General features: G+C 42.4%; 2 protein-coding genes and 3 pseudogenes across 2 annotated transcripts; 2 read left to right on the top strand and 3 right to left on the bottom strand.

Annotated features, from left to right (window-relative positions):
- Positions 1-15,425, bottom strand: part of LOC145933795 (uncharacterized) — a 21,454-nt pseudogene extending 6,029 nt beyond the window's left edge.
- Positions 10,652-11,227, bottom strand: LOC145934358 (uncharacterized). Its single transcript, XM_083034716.1, has one exon. It carries the CDS (start codon positions 11,225-11,227, stop codon positions 10,652-10,654), a length of 576 nt encoding a protein of 191 aa, XP_082890842.1.
- On the bottom strand, positions 12,588-13,985 carry LOC145934585 (uncharacterized; annotated as a pseudogene).
- Positions 15,426-15,436: 11 nt separating the features above from the next.
- On the top strand, positions 15,437-18,786 carry LOC145933796 (uncharacterized; annotated as a pseudogene).
- A 1,223-nt stretch (positions 18,787-20,009) lies between these two features.
- On the top strand, positions 20,010-21,908 carry LOC145933812 (uncharacterized). Its single transcript, XM_083033809.1, has one exon. The coding sequence runs from the start codon at positions 20,010-20,012 to the stop codon at positions 21,906-21,908; it is 1,899 nt and encodes a 632-aa protein (XP_082889935.1).
- Positions 21,909-22,272: the final 364 nt, after the last annotated feature.

Consider the following 22,272-nt stretch of genomic DNA (forward strand, 5'->3'; position numbering starts at 1 on the left):
GTTCCGAGATCTGTTCCGTTCGATGGTGATTGAGGAACCATCCTTGTCCAAGGTCGATCAGCTTCAGTACCTGAAGACAAGCGTGAAGGGTGATGCAGAACACCTTATCAAAAACTTACCCACCACGGAGGACAACTTCGAACGTGCTTGGGACATGCTGATCTCTCATTTCGAGAACAAGCGACTCTTGGTGAGGGCTTACCTGAACGCATTCACCTCGCTGCAGCGGATGAAGACCCCCTCAGCCGCCGGACTCCGCCGGATTTTTCATTGCGTCCTCACGACCGTTGGCGCTCTGGAGGGTATTGACAGGCCAATTAACAACTGCACCGACCTCTTCGTACACCTTGTAGTCGAGCTTCTGGACAGCGAGACCAGGCGTGAATGGGAAAGCTCACTCGGCAGATCATCCGATCCTCCCTCGTACGAGACGCTTCGTGAGTTCCTCCAGGAGCAACTAATGACACAGGATGTACTTCTGTCCGTCGATGCAGAGTCTCGCAGCAAGACGTCCAAGCCGTCGGAGAAGACCAGCCGCTCTGTCCGTGCCAACCACGTGGGAGGAAAAGGGGTCGATCCTAATCGCAGTTGCCCTCTGTGCAAAAAGGATCATTTTATCGCCTACTGCGATCTTTACAAAAAGAAGACGGCTCAGGAAAAACGAGAGGTACTCACCAGTGTTGTTGGAACTGCCTCGGACGACACCTTCTGGGAGCCTGCTCTTCCACAAAGGTATGCGGTAAGTGTTCGGGCCGCCACCACACGACCTTGCACGAGGCATTCGCCGTCGCCTCGTTAGCCGCCAGTGCACCCAGTGCATCCGCGACAGTGCTCGTTGTCGAACACCCACCCGCGGAATGCGGGCCCGTGTTACTCGCGACCGCTCGTGTGTTAGTGACTGATCGTGTCGGAGCCCGCCACGTAGTGCGGGCGCTCGTGGATACGGGGGCCGAGACGTCGCTGATCGCGGAGTCGCTGGCGCAGCGGCTTCGCCTGCCGCGAACTCCATCTGCTGTGGCCATCTACGGGGTAGGTGGCATCCAGTCGGGCGTCTTACGCGGCCGGGTCACGCTCGCCGTCACCTCTCGCGACGGGCACTTCACGCTCGCCATCTCGCCGCTTGTGTTACCGCGACTGTCCGTCTACAGCGGTCCGTCGAAGAGTGAGATTCGTGCGTGGCCTCACCTCGACGGCCTCGAACTCGCGGATCCTGACTACCGTCGTCAGGACCCCGTGGAACTCCTACTCGGTGCAGACGTGTACCTGGACCTCGCCTTGCCGGAACTCCTACGCGGACCGCCTCGCGAACCCGGTGCCCAGCGAACTCGCTTCGGCTGGGTGCTGATGGGTACTACCGGAGCCGGTCACGTCGCGACCCCGGTTTCGGCGCTGCAGTGTTCCACTGACGCCGACCTCAGTGAGTTAGTGCGCCGTTTCTGGGAGGCGGAGGAGCCTCCACGCGCACCAATGCCGCTGACCTCCGATGAAGCGGCGTCCGAAGAGCATTTCTCGCGTACGTGCGAGAGACTGGCCGACGGGCGCTATCAAGTGCGCCTGCCCGTTCGTCGCGAGCTGCCCGACTTGACCCACACTCGATGAGCCGCGCATCGTCTCTTGGAGGTCATGGCGCGTCGGTTCACGCGCGACAACGACTTCGGGAACCGGTACCGCGCCTTCATGGATGACTACGCCGCGCTCGGACACATGGCGCCGGTCACCTCCTCGCCGTCGACTCCAGGAGCACCGACATGCTATCTTCCACACCACGGCGTCCTGCGAGGCTCCGGACCCGACGCCAAGATCCGAGTGGTGTTCAACGGCTCGTCCCGCACCATGGAAGGTGCGTCTCTCAACGCCTGTCTGCATGTCAGGCCTAACCTACTGCCGGCGCTGGCGGACATCCTCACTCGGTGGCGCCGCTATCGCTTCGTCTTCGTCGCCGATGTGGAGAAGATGTACCGCCAAATCTTGGTACATCCTGCGGACCGGGACCTCCAGCGCATCCTGTGGGGAGAGAAACCGACTGTAGACTATCATCTTAACACAGTCACATACGGGTTGGCGAGCGCACCGTATCTCGCAATACGCGTACTCCGCCAACTCGCCGACGACGAGGAATCGAGATTCCCGCTCGCGGCCAACACGCTAAGACGAAACGTCTATATGGACGACATACTCAGCGGGGCGGACGACTTGGTGACCGGCCGGCAGCTAGCAGATCAGGTGTCGGCGCTCTGCATGGCGGGCGGCTTTCCTCTGCGCAAATGGGCGCCAATCACGAAGCGCTCCTGGAAGACGTCCCAATCGAACATCGGTTACAGCAAATCAGCAATGCGCAGCTCCCGTCGGCAGAGCACTCCGTCCTGGGCCTGCGGTGGAACCCTGTAAGCGACGACTTCGCGCTAGTCATACAGCGGGTCCCGCATACTATCCCGACGAAGAGGTCTGTCTTGTCGCAAACGGCACGACTCTTCGACCCGTTGGGCTGGCTGGCGCTGATCATCGTCCGAGCCAAGCTCCTGGTGCAAGCAGCGTGGCTCCAGCATCTAGATTGGGACGCCCCGCTGGCCGACAAAGAAGCCGCCGCCTGGATCAAACTGGAAGAAGAGCTGCCGATGTTAGAGGAGGTCCGATTGCCGCACTGGTTCGGCTGCGGCATCCCCGCGGATACCTTGGAGCTCCATGGATTCTCGGACGCCTCGGAGCTAGCCTATGCCGCCGTCGTCTACCTGCGGACCAGCGGCGCCGCTTCCACCATCAACCTGGTCGCCGCTCGGACAAAGGTCGCGCCGCTGAAACGCGTCTCGCTTCCTCGCCTGGAGCTCTGCGCCGCAGCCTTATTAGCTAATCTGGCCGAGCATGTCCGAGGCCTACTGGATCTGTCATCTTCAGCGGTGCACCTCTGGACTGACTCCACGGTCACTCTCGGTTGGATGCGTGGGCATCCTGCAAAGTGGAGCACATACATAGCAAACCGAGTCAGCGAGATTTAGCGAGCAAATCCGGATGCAACCTGGCGCCACGTACCTGGCCGAGAAAATCCTGCTGACTGCGCTTCCCGAGGGATCTCACCGAGCGAACTGGTAGGACATCCGCTGTGGTGGCGAGGTCCGTGCTACCTCCGGGAAACCCGAGATGCCTGGCCAGCGGACCCTGGATCCATCGACGACGAGGACCTGCCAGAACGACGACCACCTCGATGCCTCGCGGTCACCCAGGAGCGAGAGCCGGACGAGTTCTTACGCTTCTCAAGCCTCCGCCGCCTGCTTCGTGTCTCGGCCTGGCTTTGGCGCTGGCGAGGTCACCACCTTCGAACAGCTAGCGGACAGGCCGCGCCCACGTTCCTGAGTCCAGGGGAATTGGAGGCGGCGTTGGCACACTGGATCCGAGTGGCACAGCGGCTGAGCTTCCACTCGGAGCTGAAGGTCATCCGCGCCAGGGAGTCCTTGCCGGGTCGCAGTCCGCTCCGCAAGCTAACTCCGACGATCGACGCTGAAGGCATCCTGCGAGTGGGGGGCCGCCTAAAACATTCGCTTCTCGACGCGGATCAGCGTCATCCTATCATATTGCCAGCTGAGTCTCACCTGACCTGCCTGGTGATCGACGCTTGTCACCGCACGTTGCACGGAGGGGTCCAGTCCACGCTGGCTAACATCCGGCACCGCTTCTGGATCCCGAGGGCCCGCCAGCTGATGCGCCGTCACATACACCGATGTCCTCCATGCGTCCGATGGCGGGCGGCCGATTCTTTATCGGCGTTAATTAGCGGCGTTAATCACCACTCGTCTGTAATCCTCGCAAAATCCCAATAACATGTAGAGCGGTACGCAAAAATTGAAGTTTCCATTCGCAGTAGTCGGATCAGTCCAGCCGGCGTTTCTCATAATCACGCTTCTATCGGATGATATCGTTACATAGTTTTTGAGCAAACTTGTTATTCCCACGTTTCTGTTGCGATCAATCTCCACGCCATCGAGTTCGTATCGAATCTCATCGAACATGAATGCGACACAATTATTTCCCAGTATCACAGCAGATCCTTCGGCTGGTTTATTTATCTTTAGTTCTCCCTCGATGTATAGGAAACTCTCATACGGCAACGTATACAGATCCTGTTGTTGTATGGGTATTCTTATCTCATCACTGTGTCCGAATGTTTTGTTAGCGAACAGGTTGTACGTGTGAGTCTCGATCTTGACGATGCGATCGTCGAAGATTGGCTCGTCTCCGATGTTGAGGATGTCGGTCATTGTTCAGATGTTTCGCACCGCGAATCCCAAAGATTGCAAAAACGCAACGTTTGATGCGTTCAGTTTCTTTTTCTTAGTGCAACCGGATGATTGGATATTAGCGAATGTCGATGTTGTTGTCGCTGGCTCCGTAAAGATTGTGTTATCTCTCGTGTCTTTCGATCCGTTCAACACGAGCATCTCATACGCCGCACACGTACGTTATCGCTGTCGTCGTCATACGTGCAATCTAATGGTGATTTCTTCTCCTCGAAAATCGAGCAATCGTCTGTCCTGGTCGACAACGCGTAACGTTAAATCCGTAATGCTCCGCACGATGATCGGCAGGTAAATGATGTGCGCCGGTGTTTCCGATATCTTATATCCTGGTGGTACCCTCGGTGAAAATTCATGTATCGTATGAACGAGTTTGCCGTTGCTGTACGCGCCCGCCGTCACATTACATTCTACGCGGATAATGTTCACGTTGATAATATTAATCGGCATGTCCGACTTGTACCATTTTCACGGCTGCAGTATACGGTTCGAGAATCCCAGCAGCGATCCAATGTTGTTAGGCTTGCTAAAATTCATTCTGTAGGCGCATTTGATCTCGCTCCTCATCGTATTATAATTAGCGCGGAGCACTATCGGATATTCTCCATCTTCAAAATCACCGTCGTCATTCGTCCGAATATGCGTGGTGTCAGCGTGTTTTTTATCATCGCCACGAACAGCGTGTCGCGGACGTTTTCGTAAAATTGCATGTTTCAAAAACTCATGTATCGCTTGCAGCTCGTACGATCCCTCGGGAATCGTAATTTCCGCGTCATCTTTGCCAAAGTAAAATTTATTATTCGAGGAATTCGATATCGTATGATAAGTCTCAAAATCCGCTAGACCTAGCTCGTATTCATCGTCGCTCAAATCTACGGCGGGAAAGTAGTTTACCGCGAGAACACTTCCCAGTGTGAATGTCATAGACATGTTGACAAAACTGTTAAACGAATACTGAGTTAAATAGCGCAATGTCAGTCTTTAAATTCACGTGCATCGACCGCTCGGAGAAACTGTAACCACAATTGTCCACAGATGCTTTGATTGTAAGTTTGAACAGGTGTGTAATTGTATTGTATCTTTGTCACATTTAAATATCGCACCAAATCATTCGGCGGTCGAAGATTGCCGAAACTGTCAAAATATATAGCGCGATCCTCCCTCTTTGCATACGCTACCCAATGAGTACCCAATCCGTTAGCGTTATCCAAATTTACAATACCGCTCTCGTTTCGATATATACCACCGATCGGTAATGAATCACGCATGAAAACACCTCTAAAATACGGAATGTGCATACGTTTTGCCAGTTGTAGCAATTGTATGTTGGTAGTTACGCCCTGTGGCATTTTTAGCGTCTCTTTGACGTTTTTTCCCCCCTTTTTCTCGTTGAAACTCCTCGTCCGTGTTTGTATGGAGCGAGATACAATCCGTGACCTTTCATGGCGCGATTGTGACGTAGCATCTCTTGTAACTGACGTTGTGCAGCTTTTCCGTCGTTCACCATCTTTGCTACACCAGCCGCTCCACCGACCAGAGATCCGAGCGCGCCCAACATTGGTAGAATCGGTAATACACCCCCACGTTTCGCTACCGGAAGTATTCGTTCCTTCGCCATCTTTTTCTTCGTCTTCGTCTTTGTCGTCGTCAGGCCCATACCGAACTTCGTCTTGGCTTTCATCGCTGCCCAAACAGCTGTGGCGGCGGCTCTCTCACCGAGAGTCGAATCTCTCGCAACGATGCGAGTTTGCGCTTCCTTAGAGAGTATCCTATCTGCCGCGTGTCTCTCGATGAGATCGTTGCTTCGAGAGTACGTTATATCGTGTTCATGGCACGCCGCGTCTAATGGGTTGATACCTCGATCGCCTCTGGCTAATCGCTTTTGTAGTCGCGTGCCCGGACCGCAAAACTGATAGCCGGGGATATGGAATTCGATCGGAAGTGCGTTTATCGCGAGATTTAATAGGCCTCTACCTATTTTCGTTGACATTCGCTGCAATCTTTTATCATCGGCGCTGGACCGTCAATGTGCGTTCGCTGCCACGGTCGATTGTAATGTTCGAAACAGCGGCGATAGGTTTGAACCTCCAAATCCGCCTTTATATGTTCCGGAAGCTTGTCCCACACGCAGTGGACGTAATTGCCGCACATTCGCAATAGAACTGTTTTCGACACAAATTGTAGCTGTTCGGCGCTCAAATTACAAATATCGTAAGGACTTGATAGCAAGACAAACATTTCTTCGTTACTGAGCAATTCGCGGTTCCGCGCAGCTATAAATAGGCAGACGTTCGATCCAGTCAGAAGTGTGAAAATGAATTTCGTGCGACAACCTTTCGCGATACGCGTGACGAATTACGACGCCAGATTACGGTCGATGGGGGACAACGCGGAGATACGTAGTACGATACTGCTGACTACTATACGCGCGATCGTTTGCGGCCCCTTGAATTGCGGTAAAACTAACGTGTTGATTAGTTTGATAGAAAGCCCGCACGGCGTCCGCTTTGAAAACGTGTACGTGTACTCAAAGTCGCTGCAACAGCCAAAATATCGGTATCTGGAGAATTTGTTGAGGTCGATCGATGAAATCGGCTATTTTACATTCTCCAATAACAGTGACGTTATTCCACCGAGCGAAGCATGTCCAAACTCGATTTTCGTTTTCGATGACGTGGCGTGCGACAAACAAAATACGATAAGAGAATACTTTTCAATGGGACGCCACTCGAACGTCGACTGCTTCTATCTCTGTCAAACATACGCAAGAATACCGAAACATCTTATACGCGACAACGCAAACCTGCTAATCTTGTTTAAACAGGACGGTACCAACTTGAAACATGTGTACAATGACCACGTGAATACCGACATGTCATACGAGGATTTCAGTGAATTATGTCGTACTTGTTGGCAGCAAAAGTATGGATTTCTAGTGATAGATAAGGATAGCTCGCTTACGAACGGCCGATACAGAAACGGATTTAACGTGTTCGCGATACCGCAAAACAATTAGTCGTTGTCGATGTTCTGTCGGGAGAGGTGAAACACGAGCGTTCGACACTCTACCGACATGGCTGAGAGATAATATTCGCGAGCGTGAAAAGATAGCGAAGGAGATTGCGAAAACGAGTGAATCAATTCGCAAGAAACATCGCGCTTTGAAGACCGGTAAGATCGATGACGATATCGCGGTCAAGACCCATTTTAGACCTATTATTGAGCCGCTACAAAAGATTGTCGATAACTCGATCGCGGTGAAAAACGAGCTGGAAAGTACCGCAAAGATTAAAATCGTACCCATCAAGCGGTACAAGGAGGAGGAGGAGGAGAAGGAAGAGGAGAAGTATGATGCGACACCGAAAAAGAGGAAACGGTCAAACCCGAATCGCTCATCTACACCGCGTACATCGGATGCTTTACGATGATCCGATGATAACCTCTACACCGTTCGCGACAACGAGAATCGTACAACCTATGATAACCGAAACACTCGCAAACGAAAATGTTTTCGAAACCTCGGGCAGCACGCTCGAAACTTCGTTTGTTCGAAACAAATTACAAACGCTGGAAGGTCAAGAAATGTTGCGAAAGCACTTGGGACCACTGGGACAAGAGTACATGAGCACTCTCCTCGGTGGCGACAAAGAAAGGAAAATCGATCACGTGTACGGTGTCTATTTCGACAAGGATGAAATGCGTCTCGGTAACAAACGATTCGACATTGACAAATATGACTCTATAATTATAGACAAAGTGAGGTACATTGGTACACCAGGATTATACGAGTTGATCTTCAAGAGAATTCCCGATGATGACACTTACACGGAGGATGATATGCATAAATACAAGAGCATATTATTGGCGACGAACGCGCATAAACGCAATTATGACACACAAGGCCAATTACGAAGCAACAGGGGATACAAGTACAAACAAGTATAATCGCACCATTGATATCGATTGAAAAGAAAAAATCTGGAAAGGGAGTATTCATGTCTTACGCGATGGCACTAACCGACAATAAGATCGATTACATACACTGGGATGACCCCAACGAGCTAGTGGATCGGGTACGATTGATGGACGCTTCGCGCCGAGCTGGCCACAACGCTCACGACAATGAGATCCTGTCGTTCATCGAGGAACTTCGCAAAGCAGGCATTATTATAAATTAAATGGTGTCTCGACAAATCTAATCAGTCGATCAGCGTCACTCGTATCGGAAAAAAAATTTCTATCAACAAATTTGGATTATTCGAACCAAGAAATGATGCAACCGGCACAAGCGGTTCTTGGAATAGATTGGTGAAAAGTTATGTGCACGAAAACGCTCTGTGTCGCGTCGTTACGGACTATGACGCAAGGTCGCGGAAGATTCGTCGTGTAGCGCAACCTGAGGCTGACACCGATGCCGTCAACAAACTGTATGTGGAATCCTGCGTTAAAAGATTGATGAATCAACAGAAAGAATCAGATCAGAAGCTGACTTTGTTCGAGAAGGATGTGCGGGCAATACAGATTGTGATAAACGAACTTCAACGCGCGGCTAACGCTAACTCAGAAACGGCTATCAACCTGAATGAGCAGCAGTGAACGGGTTAGGAGCGGCTATCGAACGGTTATCGAACATCTACGAAGGGTTATCGAACGGCTACGAACAATTATCGAACAGATACGAAGGATTATCGAACTATTATCTAACTACAATGAGTGGCAGTGGTAGTGAACGGCCTAGCAACAGCTGCGAACGAGGCTACCAACAACTCAAGCAAGGCTGCGAACGAGGATATGAACAAGTCATTAACGGTTACATGCAAGGCTACAAACAACTCAAGCAGGGCTGCGAACGGGTCAGTAACGGCTGCGAACGGGTCAGGAAAGGCTACGAACGGGTTAGAAACGACTGTGAACAAGGCAGCGAACGAATCAAGAACGATTTTCGAATGGGTCAAGAACGGAAGTAAACAACGCAAGAACGGCTCAAGAACGGCTACGAACGGCTCAAGAACGGTTCAAGAACGGGTCAGGAACGGCTACGAACGGCTCAAGAACGGGTCAGGAACGTATCAGGAACGGCTATGAACGGCTCAAGAACGGGTCAGAAACGGCTACGAACGGGTCAGGAACGGCTACGAACGGGTCAGGAACGGCTCAAGAACGGCTATTGAAGAACGACAAACGAAAATGAATCATAAAACGAGTGACAAACGGTGATCGAGGAAAACCGACGAAGCGATGAAACAACATAGTTTGGAGAAACGGCAGTTGGTGAACAAACTGCACGCGCCGGCAAGGAAAAATTTTCCCCGAAGACACGTCATAGTGCGGGGATACGATGACCTGTGGCAAGCTGACATCGTTGAGATGCGTCCGTACTCTCGTTTCAACAGAGGTTACCACTACATACTCACTGTCATCGATGTGTTGAGCAAGCATGCGTGGGCCATTCCACTCAAGAGTAAAGGTGGAAGCGAGACGGCTGACGCTATCGCCAAGATAATTCGAGATAGCAAGAGATGCCCGAGAAACATGCAAACCGATATGGGGAAAGAATTTTATAACGCCGACGTGCAACGGCTTATACGGAAACATAACATCAATCACTATTCTACATATTCGGTATTGAAGGCATCGGTCGTCGAGCGATTCAATCGCACGCTGAAGAACGACATGTGGAAGATGTTTACGCTGAACGGAACTTACAAGTGGATCGACGCGTTGTCGGAACTCGTATCGGATTACAACGCGCGCAAGCATCAAACGATCGGCATGCGACCCGTCGACGTCACCCCCACGATCGCTGATAAACTTTTAAAAACGGTATATAGTAACATAAAGATTGCTGCTCCGGCACAGTTTAAAGTAGGTGACCCGGTACGCGTTAGTAAGTACAAGAAACTTTTTGAGAAGGGTTACACACCAAATTGGACAACCGAAGTGTTTAAAATTGTTAAAGTGCAGCGTACTAATCCCGTAACCTATCTACTCGAGGACTATCGCAAAACATCTGTCGCTGGAGCGTTTTACGAGCACGAGTTGCATAGCGCGAATTATCCGGACGTATATCTCGTGGAGAAAGTACTGCGCAGGAGGGGTGACGAGGTTTACGTAAAATGGTTGGGATTTGACAATTCGCACAACTCTTGGATACATAAGGATAATACAATTTAATTCATACCAACTGTATTTATTAATTACTCAAAAATTTAAAAATATATAATGTGTACAACATATAAAAGTATTTGAAATATATAAAAATATATAAGATCTTTATTAATACATCCTTTCTGTTCCAATATATGAAATACATACACATATGTTACATAACATTATATCACACATACATTATATTACATTATATTTTATAAGGGTATCTGGTAATGTCCCCATGGTAATGTGTCGGTCGAATCAGGTATGATATACCGCTTGTCATCGTACGGACTTAGAGAAATTTTCGTCTCGCGAATTGTGTATACTTCATGCAATTTCGATCTTATACATGACTGACTACGTGTCATTTCAATCTCTTCATTCAAACACCGCGTATAATCGTCGAATGTAATACTACGCGCTACAACGTTACTTTTAATATCTTTTGCTTTTTTAGTGTCCTTCTTGCCATCCACTCGCAAAGCGTACATTTTTGCTCTAAGCCCTACAAATTCCGTCATTATCGCGCCGTTATTTTCGTCCTTCATAAGACCCGGTATCTTTTTATTCACGAGCGGCATACCATACGCATTATCCACAGTGTAATCGCTTGTATCAAATTTGTTTATGTCACGCTTCATATTCTCATACACGTCTTCACATTCAATGTGATATATTAGGCTGTCTGTGTCGGTGTACATTACCCGGCATCTGTCACGATACAGCGGTGACATGTATTCATGATGAAATTCATATAAACATGTTTTGGAGATGTCGAGTATGCACATACCGACATAGATTGGTTTGTACAATTTTACTTCAAGTTTACGTAATTCAATGGCGTTTAGGTTTTCAGCAAAGACGCTCCTTCTATGGAAATTTGGTTTCGCGATCATCGCCTCCGCACCATATCGTCCGTCCCACTTTGTCAATAATTTTACATCCACATGATTTCGAACGTTTTCCATAGTTTTACCGAATACCGCGTTGTTCATCAGTTTATACAAATTTTTCTCAAAATCATTTTTCGCTTGTGTTCTAAATTTAGTATTTAGTTCGATGTAATCGCGGAGCCATGTGGATTGAGCGAATTGTAGTATACGATGTATCTTTACGATACGAAGACCATGTCGTATACATTGCTGCAGGTTGCGGTAGTGTATGACGTAACGCTTCTTGTCATATAGCGTTGCGAGTAGCTTGTCCTGCCGCTTGCCTGGAGGTTTATCGCGTGTCGGGCAAAACGGTAGGTCAGTGTGCATGTCGTGAAGATGTTGCGGATATTCTAAATCTACTTCGAGGATATAGCCTATAGGCGAATCGAGCTTGATAGATGATATGTCAAAATTAGATATGTCATCGACCCATCGAAAATCGGCGTAAGGCAACGGTTGACACATTGCCCATCCATACAAATTATTTACATCGAAATACATAAGGTACGACGATGGTTTCGATGAGTCGTACGATTGCATGTACTTGTTATTAGCATGGGCGTATCTATTGGAACATTGACTTAAACCACCGCGTATACCCCGTTCGATAAACATGACCATGTCGATATCGGTAAGCAATTCGAATGTTATATTTGTATGTTTTAACATGGCGTCCCACGTAAAACCGGGAAGAGTATAATAATACGCAGGGTCGAGTCCGTAACTCGCGATGCAAGTGTCGCGAAAGTTTTCAAATATATCTGCCAACAACAAGACATCAGTTTTTAAATATAGATCGCTATATTCGCCTAGAGTTCGAAGGGAGAATCGATTCCAGACGTTCTCGGCGTGCGTATAATCGCTCTCGGATACAGTGTCACTGGTCAAGGAACTATAAAATGATTCGCGCGGTGGTAAACGCGTGTCCTGCAGCCTGTCCACGCAGTCAATGTACTCATACGGAAAGACACCTTTTCGCGTCAATAATTCGAAATTGTGAGCGGATAATGTGGAAAAATTGGAACATAAAATTTTGAGTTTATCTTTGTTTAAAAAAGATGCTAATTTGTCAAGACTAGCACTGAGAAATTTGTATGAATCGATGAATCGTAATTTTACGCAAGTTTTCCGATCTTTGTCCTCGGTACTATTGACAGTCTTTGTAAATGAAATATATTTTTCTTTCGTTATCGGAAGTAATTCAATGCTCCCTTCAAACGCTGTAGCTATATCCCCGATAATGAAATGTGCGTCGTAGCCGGATAAATTGTGGAAAACTATAGGAATGACATAAGAGTCTTTGTAATTTAGATTACAGTTTGAGTGTGCGGGACCTCTGTATCGCCCGGTCAGATGACAATGATCGCGTACGCGTGTATCATCCAGCGCAAACGGTTTTTCGCAAATGTGACATTGCGTGGCGCTATGAAATTTTTCCCGTTCATCTTGCGTTAATTTTGTCATGGGGACATTATCAGACAAAATACCCTTTACGCGATGCGCTAATTCCTCGAGTTTGTTGGCGAACCACGCGACACAATCGACGCCGCGATAAAATCGGTAGGCGGATAATGTTTTATCATACGAACATTGCACGTAGTACCCGACGCTAAATACCTCGTGATGTTGATCGTATGACACGTGTTCCGGTGTCTTCCTCAGTACACATTCCAAGTCGGCGTACACTACAAACGGAAGTCGCTCCTTTCTATTGTAGTTGTCGAAGCCGAGCCACTTGTCTTTATCACTTGGTAACCGGATAGCGCAGTCGTTCATTTCTCGACAGTCCGCAATGTGAGTCTCCAATTTTTCGCTCAAATTAAAGAAGTGCAAGCATCTGTAAAATAAAAATTACAATTTTATTTACGATTATTTTAATATATAATTTTATTGCAATAAATATACGTACCGATCGCAGATATATTTCTTGTGATCATGTTTGCTCAGTTGCGTGCTGACAAGCCGGGATAGATTTTTGATGCATGCGAAATGTCCAACGTTGTCGTCCTCCACGTATACCAAATTCACATGTTTTTCTCTTTTCCGATCGGCGAGTCGTATCGGAACAATTGATAGTTCCTTCTTCCTCTCGATGCCGTAGACGTTGATTGAGATATCGTTTATATGTTCAAACTTTTTAATTTGATTTATGGTCACTGGAAACTCAATGTTTTGTAAATTTAGCACTGTCGTATAGTGCGGATATGAAGATTCCCGTTCCATATGTCTTTCAGCGGGGTACAGAGCGGCCACCACTGATCACGCGAAACACGCATTGTCTCTGGATTGCACATTAATTACCGCTCTCTTCGTCATAATTTCTCGCGGTAATTTAATATGGCATCCCGCGCGCATTGAATTATACTTGTTTATATTTATAGTCAAGTTAATTATTTGTGATAACGCCCAACCACTATCGCGTTCTTGAAACTCTTCTAGCGATGCTAGCGTGGGCTCGATAACGCGGCGCTCGTACCACTCGTGTAAATCGGACGTGCGAAAGAGTTCATAGTTTTTTGTATTGACACTTTTGTTGGCGCGTTTATCACCGGACACAAACTCGCCATTAAACACGGTGTTCACTTTTACATTAATGTGTTTTTGCATCACTTTCTGCACGTGTTCGATCACAATGTCTGGCATCTTCGAGAAATTGACGAGGTTCGATGTAATTATTGTTTATTACCGCACCGGTTAAGATGCGGCTCTCGAACGCCGTATCAATCTCTCGTCAAACTAGTCTTTCCGCGTTATTGTCGCCACTGTATTCACCATCACTGGATATAAATTGTTTCTGCAATCGAATTTTTGCACCCTCGAGTCGCGCGATTCTAGCCACCAAAGATTGTCTATTTCCAATCGAGAGTCGCGGACGCTTGTTATGGCTGTTTTCTTCGAGCAATTTGATAAATTCCTCGCAGCGCAGCGCCCATGCAAAATATTCACCCAAGGTGGTGACTTGGCGGGACCGCTCCAACAGGTCGCGTTCGTTCTGCTCGATGTTTTCCATTATTTCTTTTATTCACTATTATACCACTAACACTTCTAATACAAGAAAGTAACCACTAAACTTTTTTCACCGCTGCATCTATGCGCTTTCAAATCGTACTATGGTTTGACGCGCTCTCATCCTCCTTATATATTTCACCTAATCTCCTTTTCTAACATTTGGCGTATCTCAAAAGATAGTTTCCCGAGATATTGGTTTTATGGATAGGGGAGTAAGGACACAAGCTGCCGAATGTTGGCGCCGATACGTTGCATTCTTCCTTAAAAAATATTAAGAAAAATGTTTCGCTCTCGTTTTTATGGGAGATTTTCCGCGAGGGTACAAAGCTGCCGAACGTCAACACTTTTACATTTGCACCTATAAATAACGTTTGACATGTTCGTCGCAGCGTCGGCCCTAAAATCTTCATTCCTTTCCATAATATCCTAATGATTTTATGGACATTTAATGGACATTTTGTCCATAAAATGAAAAAAAACATAGTTTTATGGATTCTAGAACGCTCCGTTGACAAGTTCGAGCAGCCGGACATCGGCGCTTCCGTAATAAAATTATACTAACGAGGGTACAAAATTGTCAATCATCGGCGCTTGTTCTATACCTTTTTTGGGAAAATGTCTAAGAAAGTCGTAAAGATACCATCTACAAATATTGCACTCAGAAAACTCCCCCTCCTTTGTCGAAACATCCTCTCCACCCGCGTGACGTCAGCCCCCGCACCATCGAGATACCCCCGCCCCGCGTGACGTCATACCCCTCGCAATGGAGAACCCCCCGCGCCCCGCACCCCCTCGGAGCCCCATGGGTTAGAACCGGCATAGTATACCTACTTACACTGTTGAATCGTACAATTGGACATTGTCGAGTACTTCGTTCGATGTTAGTATGCTATTAGTCGGTTGCGTTTAAATTGTCAAGTTCAATAAGTTTACTTGTGAATTTGTTATCTCCAGATGGTCCTAATGAGTTTTCTATATTGAAAGACAATTAAAATTAATCTGAAAAATAAATAATAAACAATAGAAAGATGCAATGCAACATGATAGAAAAATATGATTATTTCGATGCGAGCGTGTGTGTTCCATTGAGCGATTTATTAATTTAAAACACAAGAAAATAGGACATGATAGAATAAAAGAGAATGAAAGGAATAATGAGAGAGAAAAGAAATATATAAAATATTTTACGTACCGTGCAAAATAACTCCTAGCGCTCCTTCAAGGATTCAGAAATTGTCAGGAATGACTCGTTATTTATTTTCTTTTATGTTTATGTTACATAGTAACGAATCTTTGTTTATGATGCATAGTAACGAATAATCGCATCAGGCTGCGGTCGAGAATGCGTTCAAAAGATCATTCTAGAGAATAAAAATTCAAATCATTCTAGAGAATAAAGATAGAATACATCGAAACAAAATAACATAATATATGGAAAACTCATCAAGATCATCTGGAGATAATAAATCCATAAGTAAACTTATTGAACCTGACAATTTAAACGCAACCGACTAATAGCATACTAACATCGAACGAAGTACTCGACAATGTCCAATTGTACGATTCAACGGTGTAAGTATAAAAATTGTTCTTCTTTCCTAAAATTCATAATAAAAATAAACAATTATTTTTCTTCTTATTAATTGCACATTTTTATGATTTTAATGCACATACAAGTTTGTTATAGAGAGATTTTATTATAATTTATAATTATACATATTTCGCATTAAAATATCATATTGAAAGATTGAAATGTATAATAAAAAGTAAGTGTATTATATATAGATATTTTAATTATAATAAAAATTAAAAAACATATATAATATTATAATATTTTTATTAATTATCACTAATTGAATTACTTAATATTTAAATTACAGATTAATATTAATATTAAAGTATCATATCATAATTTTGTAAACTTTATTATTCTCTGAGTCTTAACAATCAAAACATATATTATATTATATAAGTTTTAAAAATCATAGAAAAAATTTATAATAATTAAATCAATTTAATCTATGAAAATCTGTATTACATCGTATTAAGATATTACATCAAAAGTTTTTAAATATGAATGTGCAAAATAGATTAAAGATATTGATAGATTAAAGATATCTATTTAGTATGATAGTAAAAATATAAAAGAGATATGTGTATAATACAATTATATTACTATTTACTATAATTAAATTTTTTAATAGAGAAATTATTAGCTATGTGGATGGCATTGAGTCTCCAAGATATGTTGGCACTAAACAGCAATATAAATTTTTTAAATTTTATATGAACAATGGAAAGAGGAAACGAATTCAAATTGTTGCATGGAATGATGACGTCGATTACATACAGCACCATATAATGGTAAATCATGTAAGTACTTCATTATTTCTTATTTGTTAATTCTTTCATGCAATATTTTTTCATAATTTTCTTGCCTTCGATATAATATAAATATATATATGTTATATTATAACACACACATATATTGTATATACAGGGTGTTCGGCAACAACCAAGACAAAATATAAGAGGTGATTCTATATGATAAAATAAGACGAAAATGAATGAAGAGTAAAACATTTTCGATAGCCTTCTGTTTCAGTTATAAATGTTTGAAAATTTGTATAAAAGATGCCTGAAGAGTATGAAAATCTGCCAATCTTGGGCATGCGTAGGCTACACGTCAGTATGTTGTCAAAATACATCATTACACATAAGTACAGAAGCTTACCTTGTAGCAACTGACGTGAAATCTGCGATATTCGGCGCGGCAATATTTGAATGTAAGGAGAAAAATATTGCTACGCCGAATATCACAGATTTTACGTCAGCTGCTACGAAGTAAGCTTCTGTATTTATCTGTCATTGTGTATTTTGATAACGATTATACCAACGTAGTTTACGCACGTCCGAGATTGGCAGATTTCTGTAATTCAGGTGCCTTTTATACAAATTTTTAAACATTTATAAAACTAAAAAAGGAAAAATTTATTGAAATTTTTTTACTCCTTATTTTCGTTTTATTTTATCATATAGAATCTTCTCTTACATTTTGTCCCAGGCTGTTGCCAAACATTCTGTATATATATATTTATATTTATATTATATTAAATTATATTAAATTTTATATCATGCTTTTTAAGTTGCTGAATACGATAGTAACAATTTTATTTGCCTAAAGTCGTAAAAAGATAGTCAAAATTTGTCTTAGAAGAAGTAAATCTTTTAACAGTAATATGATTAACGACTATCTTGTTTTTTATTTGTTTTTCAAACAAATGTTAATCCTTTCTCCACAATATTAAGCAAATAAAATTATCAGTCATATTTAATGACTCAAATATAAAATTACATGTATGTATAATGTACGTCATTTGTTTTGGACAGATATTGTGACACTTCTTAAAAATAATATATACCTTTCTTTATATATAGATCATTCATTTGGATGGTGTTCAAGCACGCCCACCGAAAATGGCCCAATTTAATAACGGCAATATGTCATACGAATTACTAATTAAATCAAACACTATTGTTTCCAATTTGGGAATAATTGATCCGATAACATTAGTGGACTCAGAACCTGAACCGGTTGAACTTTGTGAAGTTCTCAATACCACAAATCGAATTAGTGAGTATTTTTTCTTATATCTTTTATATACATATACCTTTTAATTTTTCATTTTCAATTTATTATTCATTCGAATTATATTTTTATAATCGTTCAAAATAAATAAAGTATAATGTAACACATAAATTATATATTATTTAATATATAAATTCTATATTATTAACATATATATAAACATTTATAAACATATAATTAATATCTATTTATTACAATAGTAAGTTTTATTAGTACATTCAAACATTGTAAAATACTTTCGAATATATTTTTTTATAACAAATATTTTTTTATAAATAATAAATCCTTAATAATAATTATATTATTATATTTTGCAATTGTAATTATTATATTTTAAATACTATATTATGCAAAATAGTAATATATTAATATGTATAAAGAATATATTTAAAAAATTAAATTATCAAGTGCCAACATTAATAGATTATTGTATATATTAGCTTATACACATATAGAACTATTTTTGAATTATAATTTTATTAATAATAAAATATAATTTTATTTTACTTTTTTTTATTAAATGTTTATTTTACAGTCTTAAAAGGATACGTGAAGACAAATTTTTTAACCACGCACAATAATAAATTAAATAAATTAATTGGCTGTGGGTCTATCACAGATGGGACATATAAACTCGAAGTACATATGTATATTGAATTTTACGGACGAAGATTATTGTACACTGGATATTCAGAAAGGCGATCATATAGAAATTATTGGTATAATGCAAAGTACAGGTAATAAAAGTTTGTAATACATGTATATAATATATATAGTAATTTTTTAAAATCATGAAACTAATAAAAGAAGTATTAATTTTGTTTCTGGATTATACATTCAGCATAGATTTTTTAACTGTTGTATACATATACAGAGGTTGTCCCAAAATTCGCGAATGAAAATACCATAGCAAAAAGGTTTTTTAAAAATTAAAAAAATGTTTGATTCCAAATAGTTTTTGAAGTAAAAAGGTTTAAAACTGGCCAATTATAAATTACTATTAAATGAACGTTTAATGGGACTATTTTGTAAAAATACTCTATAACGCTGTATCTTTATAAGCTGTCCGATTTGTAAGGAGATTGAGTTTATTTTAAGTTCACATTTCGCGCGCTTATTGAGTTTAGGTGCGATACTCGTAGCTCAGACTTGATCTGAGTAGATGGCGTTTCGTCGTAAGGAAGAGATCGCGAGCGCTCAGAGAAGAGCCAGATGTACGCAGGTTACGGACCCGTATGGTTCGGTACATTCCAGAAATAAAATTTCTATTTTATATAAGTCAAGGTCTGTTTCGTAAATTATTCCCAATAATTAATTCGAAGCAGTGCAATTAAGAAATCGATCAATCACGAAATTATTCATGGTCCTTCGAGCTGGATCCCAGAGAAATTGAGTTGGGAAAAAAGAAAGAGAGCACGTGCTGACTTGCTAGAACGACTGACGACCGACATTGGAAAGCCGCCGGAACGAGAATTCGAGCTCTGTAAGTCCAGTTACACTAGCAAAGAAATCAGTTGCCTTGCGAGATCAGCGGTGAGTTATCGCTGAATTCAACGACGACGACGAGCCCATCAAGGAAAGACGTAAGAGGACAGCATTCACGAGGCCATCTTTGGCAGTACGAAAGGCGCCATCGGGCAGCAGCATAAAGGAAGTCACTATTACACCGGACACCGGACACCGGACACGGCCATTACAAAAGGAAGTTGACGCAACAATAACACGCAAGAAGTTATGTTTTCAATCTGCATACGCAACTCAACAGATAAGAAACAATTCGAGACGTATTTACAAATGATATAATAGTAACAAGTACTAGTCGATAAAATAAATATTACAATAAGTAAAGTAGGTCCGCATATATTTATCGTTTATTCGCGCGCATTTGATTTAAATTTGTTCCTAGGTATATGAGGCAAGACGTACTCGTAGATACTTGAGTATATTGTAATCGGGCATTTCGAGAGGAAATTCAGAATGGCGCAAAACATTGATTTAAAGAAAATCAAGCAGAGAAAGAGGATAGCTAAGAGTGGTTTCACGCGAGTAGAAACTTTCTTAGATACTTTAGATCCAGTAACGGTCGATATCGAAGAGATAAAATTGCGATTAAATAAATTAGAGGATTGTTGGAAATCATTTGAAAAGAGTTTAACCGAATTAGTAAGTTACGATGAAACTTTAACAGATGAGCAAGCCGATGAAGAGCTAATAATTCATGAAGAAAAATACATTAATTTAAAGTTAAGAGGAGAGAGAATAATTAAAGATCGCGTGAGACCAGTCTTAGCTAATAATTATCCAGACCAAGCTGTCGACCCGCCGGAGGGTATCAGAATGCGAACAAATGAAAGTCACGTAAGGTTACCTAAGATAGATTTACCTGTATTTTCAGGAGCATATGAAGAATGGCATTCGTTCTTTAACACATTCAATTCGTTAATACATTCCAATAATTCTTTAAACGACATTCAAAAGTTTCATTATTTAAAGTCGTCGGTAAAAGGTGAAGCGGCTGAAACTATAGCTTCATTAGAGATTTCGGAAGCTCATTATAAGGACGCTTGGCTTAGATTGAAAGAAAGATATGATAATGAGCGTCTCGCGATTCAAAATCATATTAAAGCAATATTTGAACTACCTATGTTAAAAAGGGAAAATAGCGTCATGTTAAGAAGCGTATTAGATGGTACTTTAAAGCATACGAGAGCATTAACCGCATTAAAATGTCCCACGGCGTCATGGGATGACTTGTTGGTATATATAGTTACTAGTAAATTAGATTATATAACGATTAAAGAATGGGAAGCTAGTTTAAAAGCCCAACAATTACCTAAATTTAGCGAACTAACTGATTTTCTTACACGAAGGTGCCAGATGTCGGAAGCAGTGGTTAGGAGGAGCCTGTCCATAACGCCAAACGTTAATTCACGCCAAATAAATGGAGGGAAGGTAGCGATTTCTCACGCAGCACTAACAAATGTTAAGTGTTTACATTGCAAAGGTGACCATCAAATTTACCAGTGCAAAAATTTTAAGGAGCTTTCTGTAGCGGAGCGTTTGAATAAGGTAATGGGCTTGAAATTATGTTTGAACTGTTTTAAAGGGAAACACTTTGCAAAAGATTGTTCAGCTGGCTCTTGTAAAAAATGTACTAGAAAACATAACACTTTGTTACACGAAGATCGTGATTTATCGAAAGAAACTAAAGAAGAATCGAATAAATCAAATGTAGCTCAAGAAAGTACTTCAAGTAAAGCTGTTAATACTATATGCACACACTTGCAATCAAAAGAAATAGTAGATTCCAAGCAGGTGTTGTTGTCTACTGCTTTAATTAGAGTAAAAAATCATAAAAATCAATACATAGAAGGCAGGGTACTATTAGACAGTAGATCGCAATCTAACTTTGTAACTGAAGAGTTTGCTAAAAGATTAAAGTTGAAAACGTTTGACGATAAGATAGAGATAAAGGGAATAAATCAACATATTTCACATGCTATGAAATCTTTAAATTTAAAGATAACTTCTCGTTTTGGTACCCACGGTTTAGATTTACCATGCATAGTTATTCCAAAAATCACTCAGAATTTACCGACAGTATTAGTAGATACTACCGTTTTGGAAATGCCAAAAAATATTCAGTTAGCCGATCCACAGTTTAATATACCGGGTAAAATTGATTTGCTGATTGGTGCGGAGAGTTTTTGGGAGTTAATTTGCGTAGGGCAAATAAAGTTAGGAAAACGAAAGCCAGTATTGCAAAAATCACTATTAGGTTGGCTAGTATCCGGGCTAACAGGGGGGTCCGAACCCAAGAAAATAACCAGCTGTAATTTAAGTATAATGGAAGAATTGAACGAGACTATTCATTAATTTTGGGAGGTCGAGGGTTATCAAGAGACTAATAATCTAGATCCCGAAGAAAAATATTGTGAAGAACACTTTAAAGCGACTCACGAACGTCATGTGAACGATAGATTCATAGTTAAATTACTAGTTAAAGAAGAAATATTAAAATTTTTGGACGGCTCCAGAGAAGTAGCTTTAAAGAGGTTTTTATCATTAGAGCGAAAGTTTATTAAGAAACCAGAACTCAAAGGAGAATATGTAAAGTTCATACAAGATTATTTACAGCTAGGGCACATGAGAAAGGTACTCGATTATGATAAAAGTAAGTTAAGAGTTTTCTTGCCACATCACGCAGTGATAAAGGAAAGTAGTACGACTACAAAAACTA

Source organism: Prenolepis imparis, unplaced genomic scaffold (genome assembly GCF_030444845.1).
Source record: "Prenolepis imparis isolate NDT839.2.m4 unplaced genomic scaffold, iyPreImpa1.0 SCAF_3, whole genome shotgun sequence".
NCBI lineage: Eukaryota > Metazoa > Arthropoda > Insecta > Hymenoptera > Formicidae > Prenolepis > Prenolepis imparis.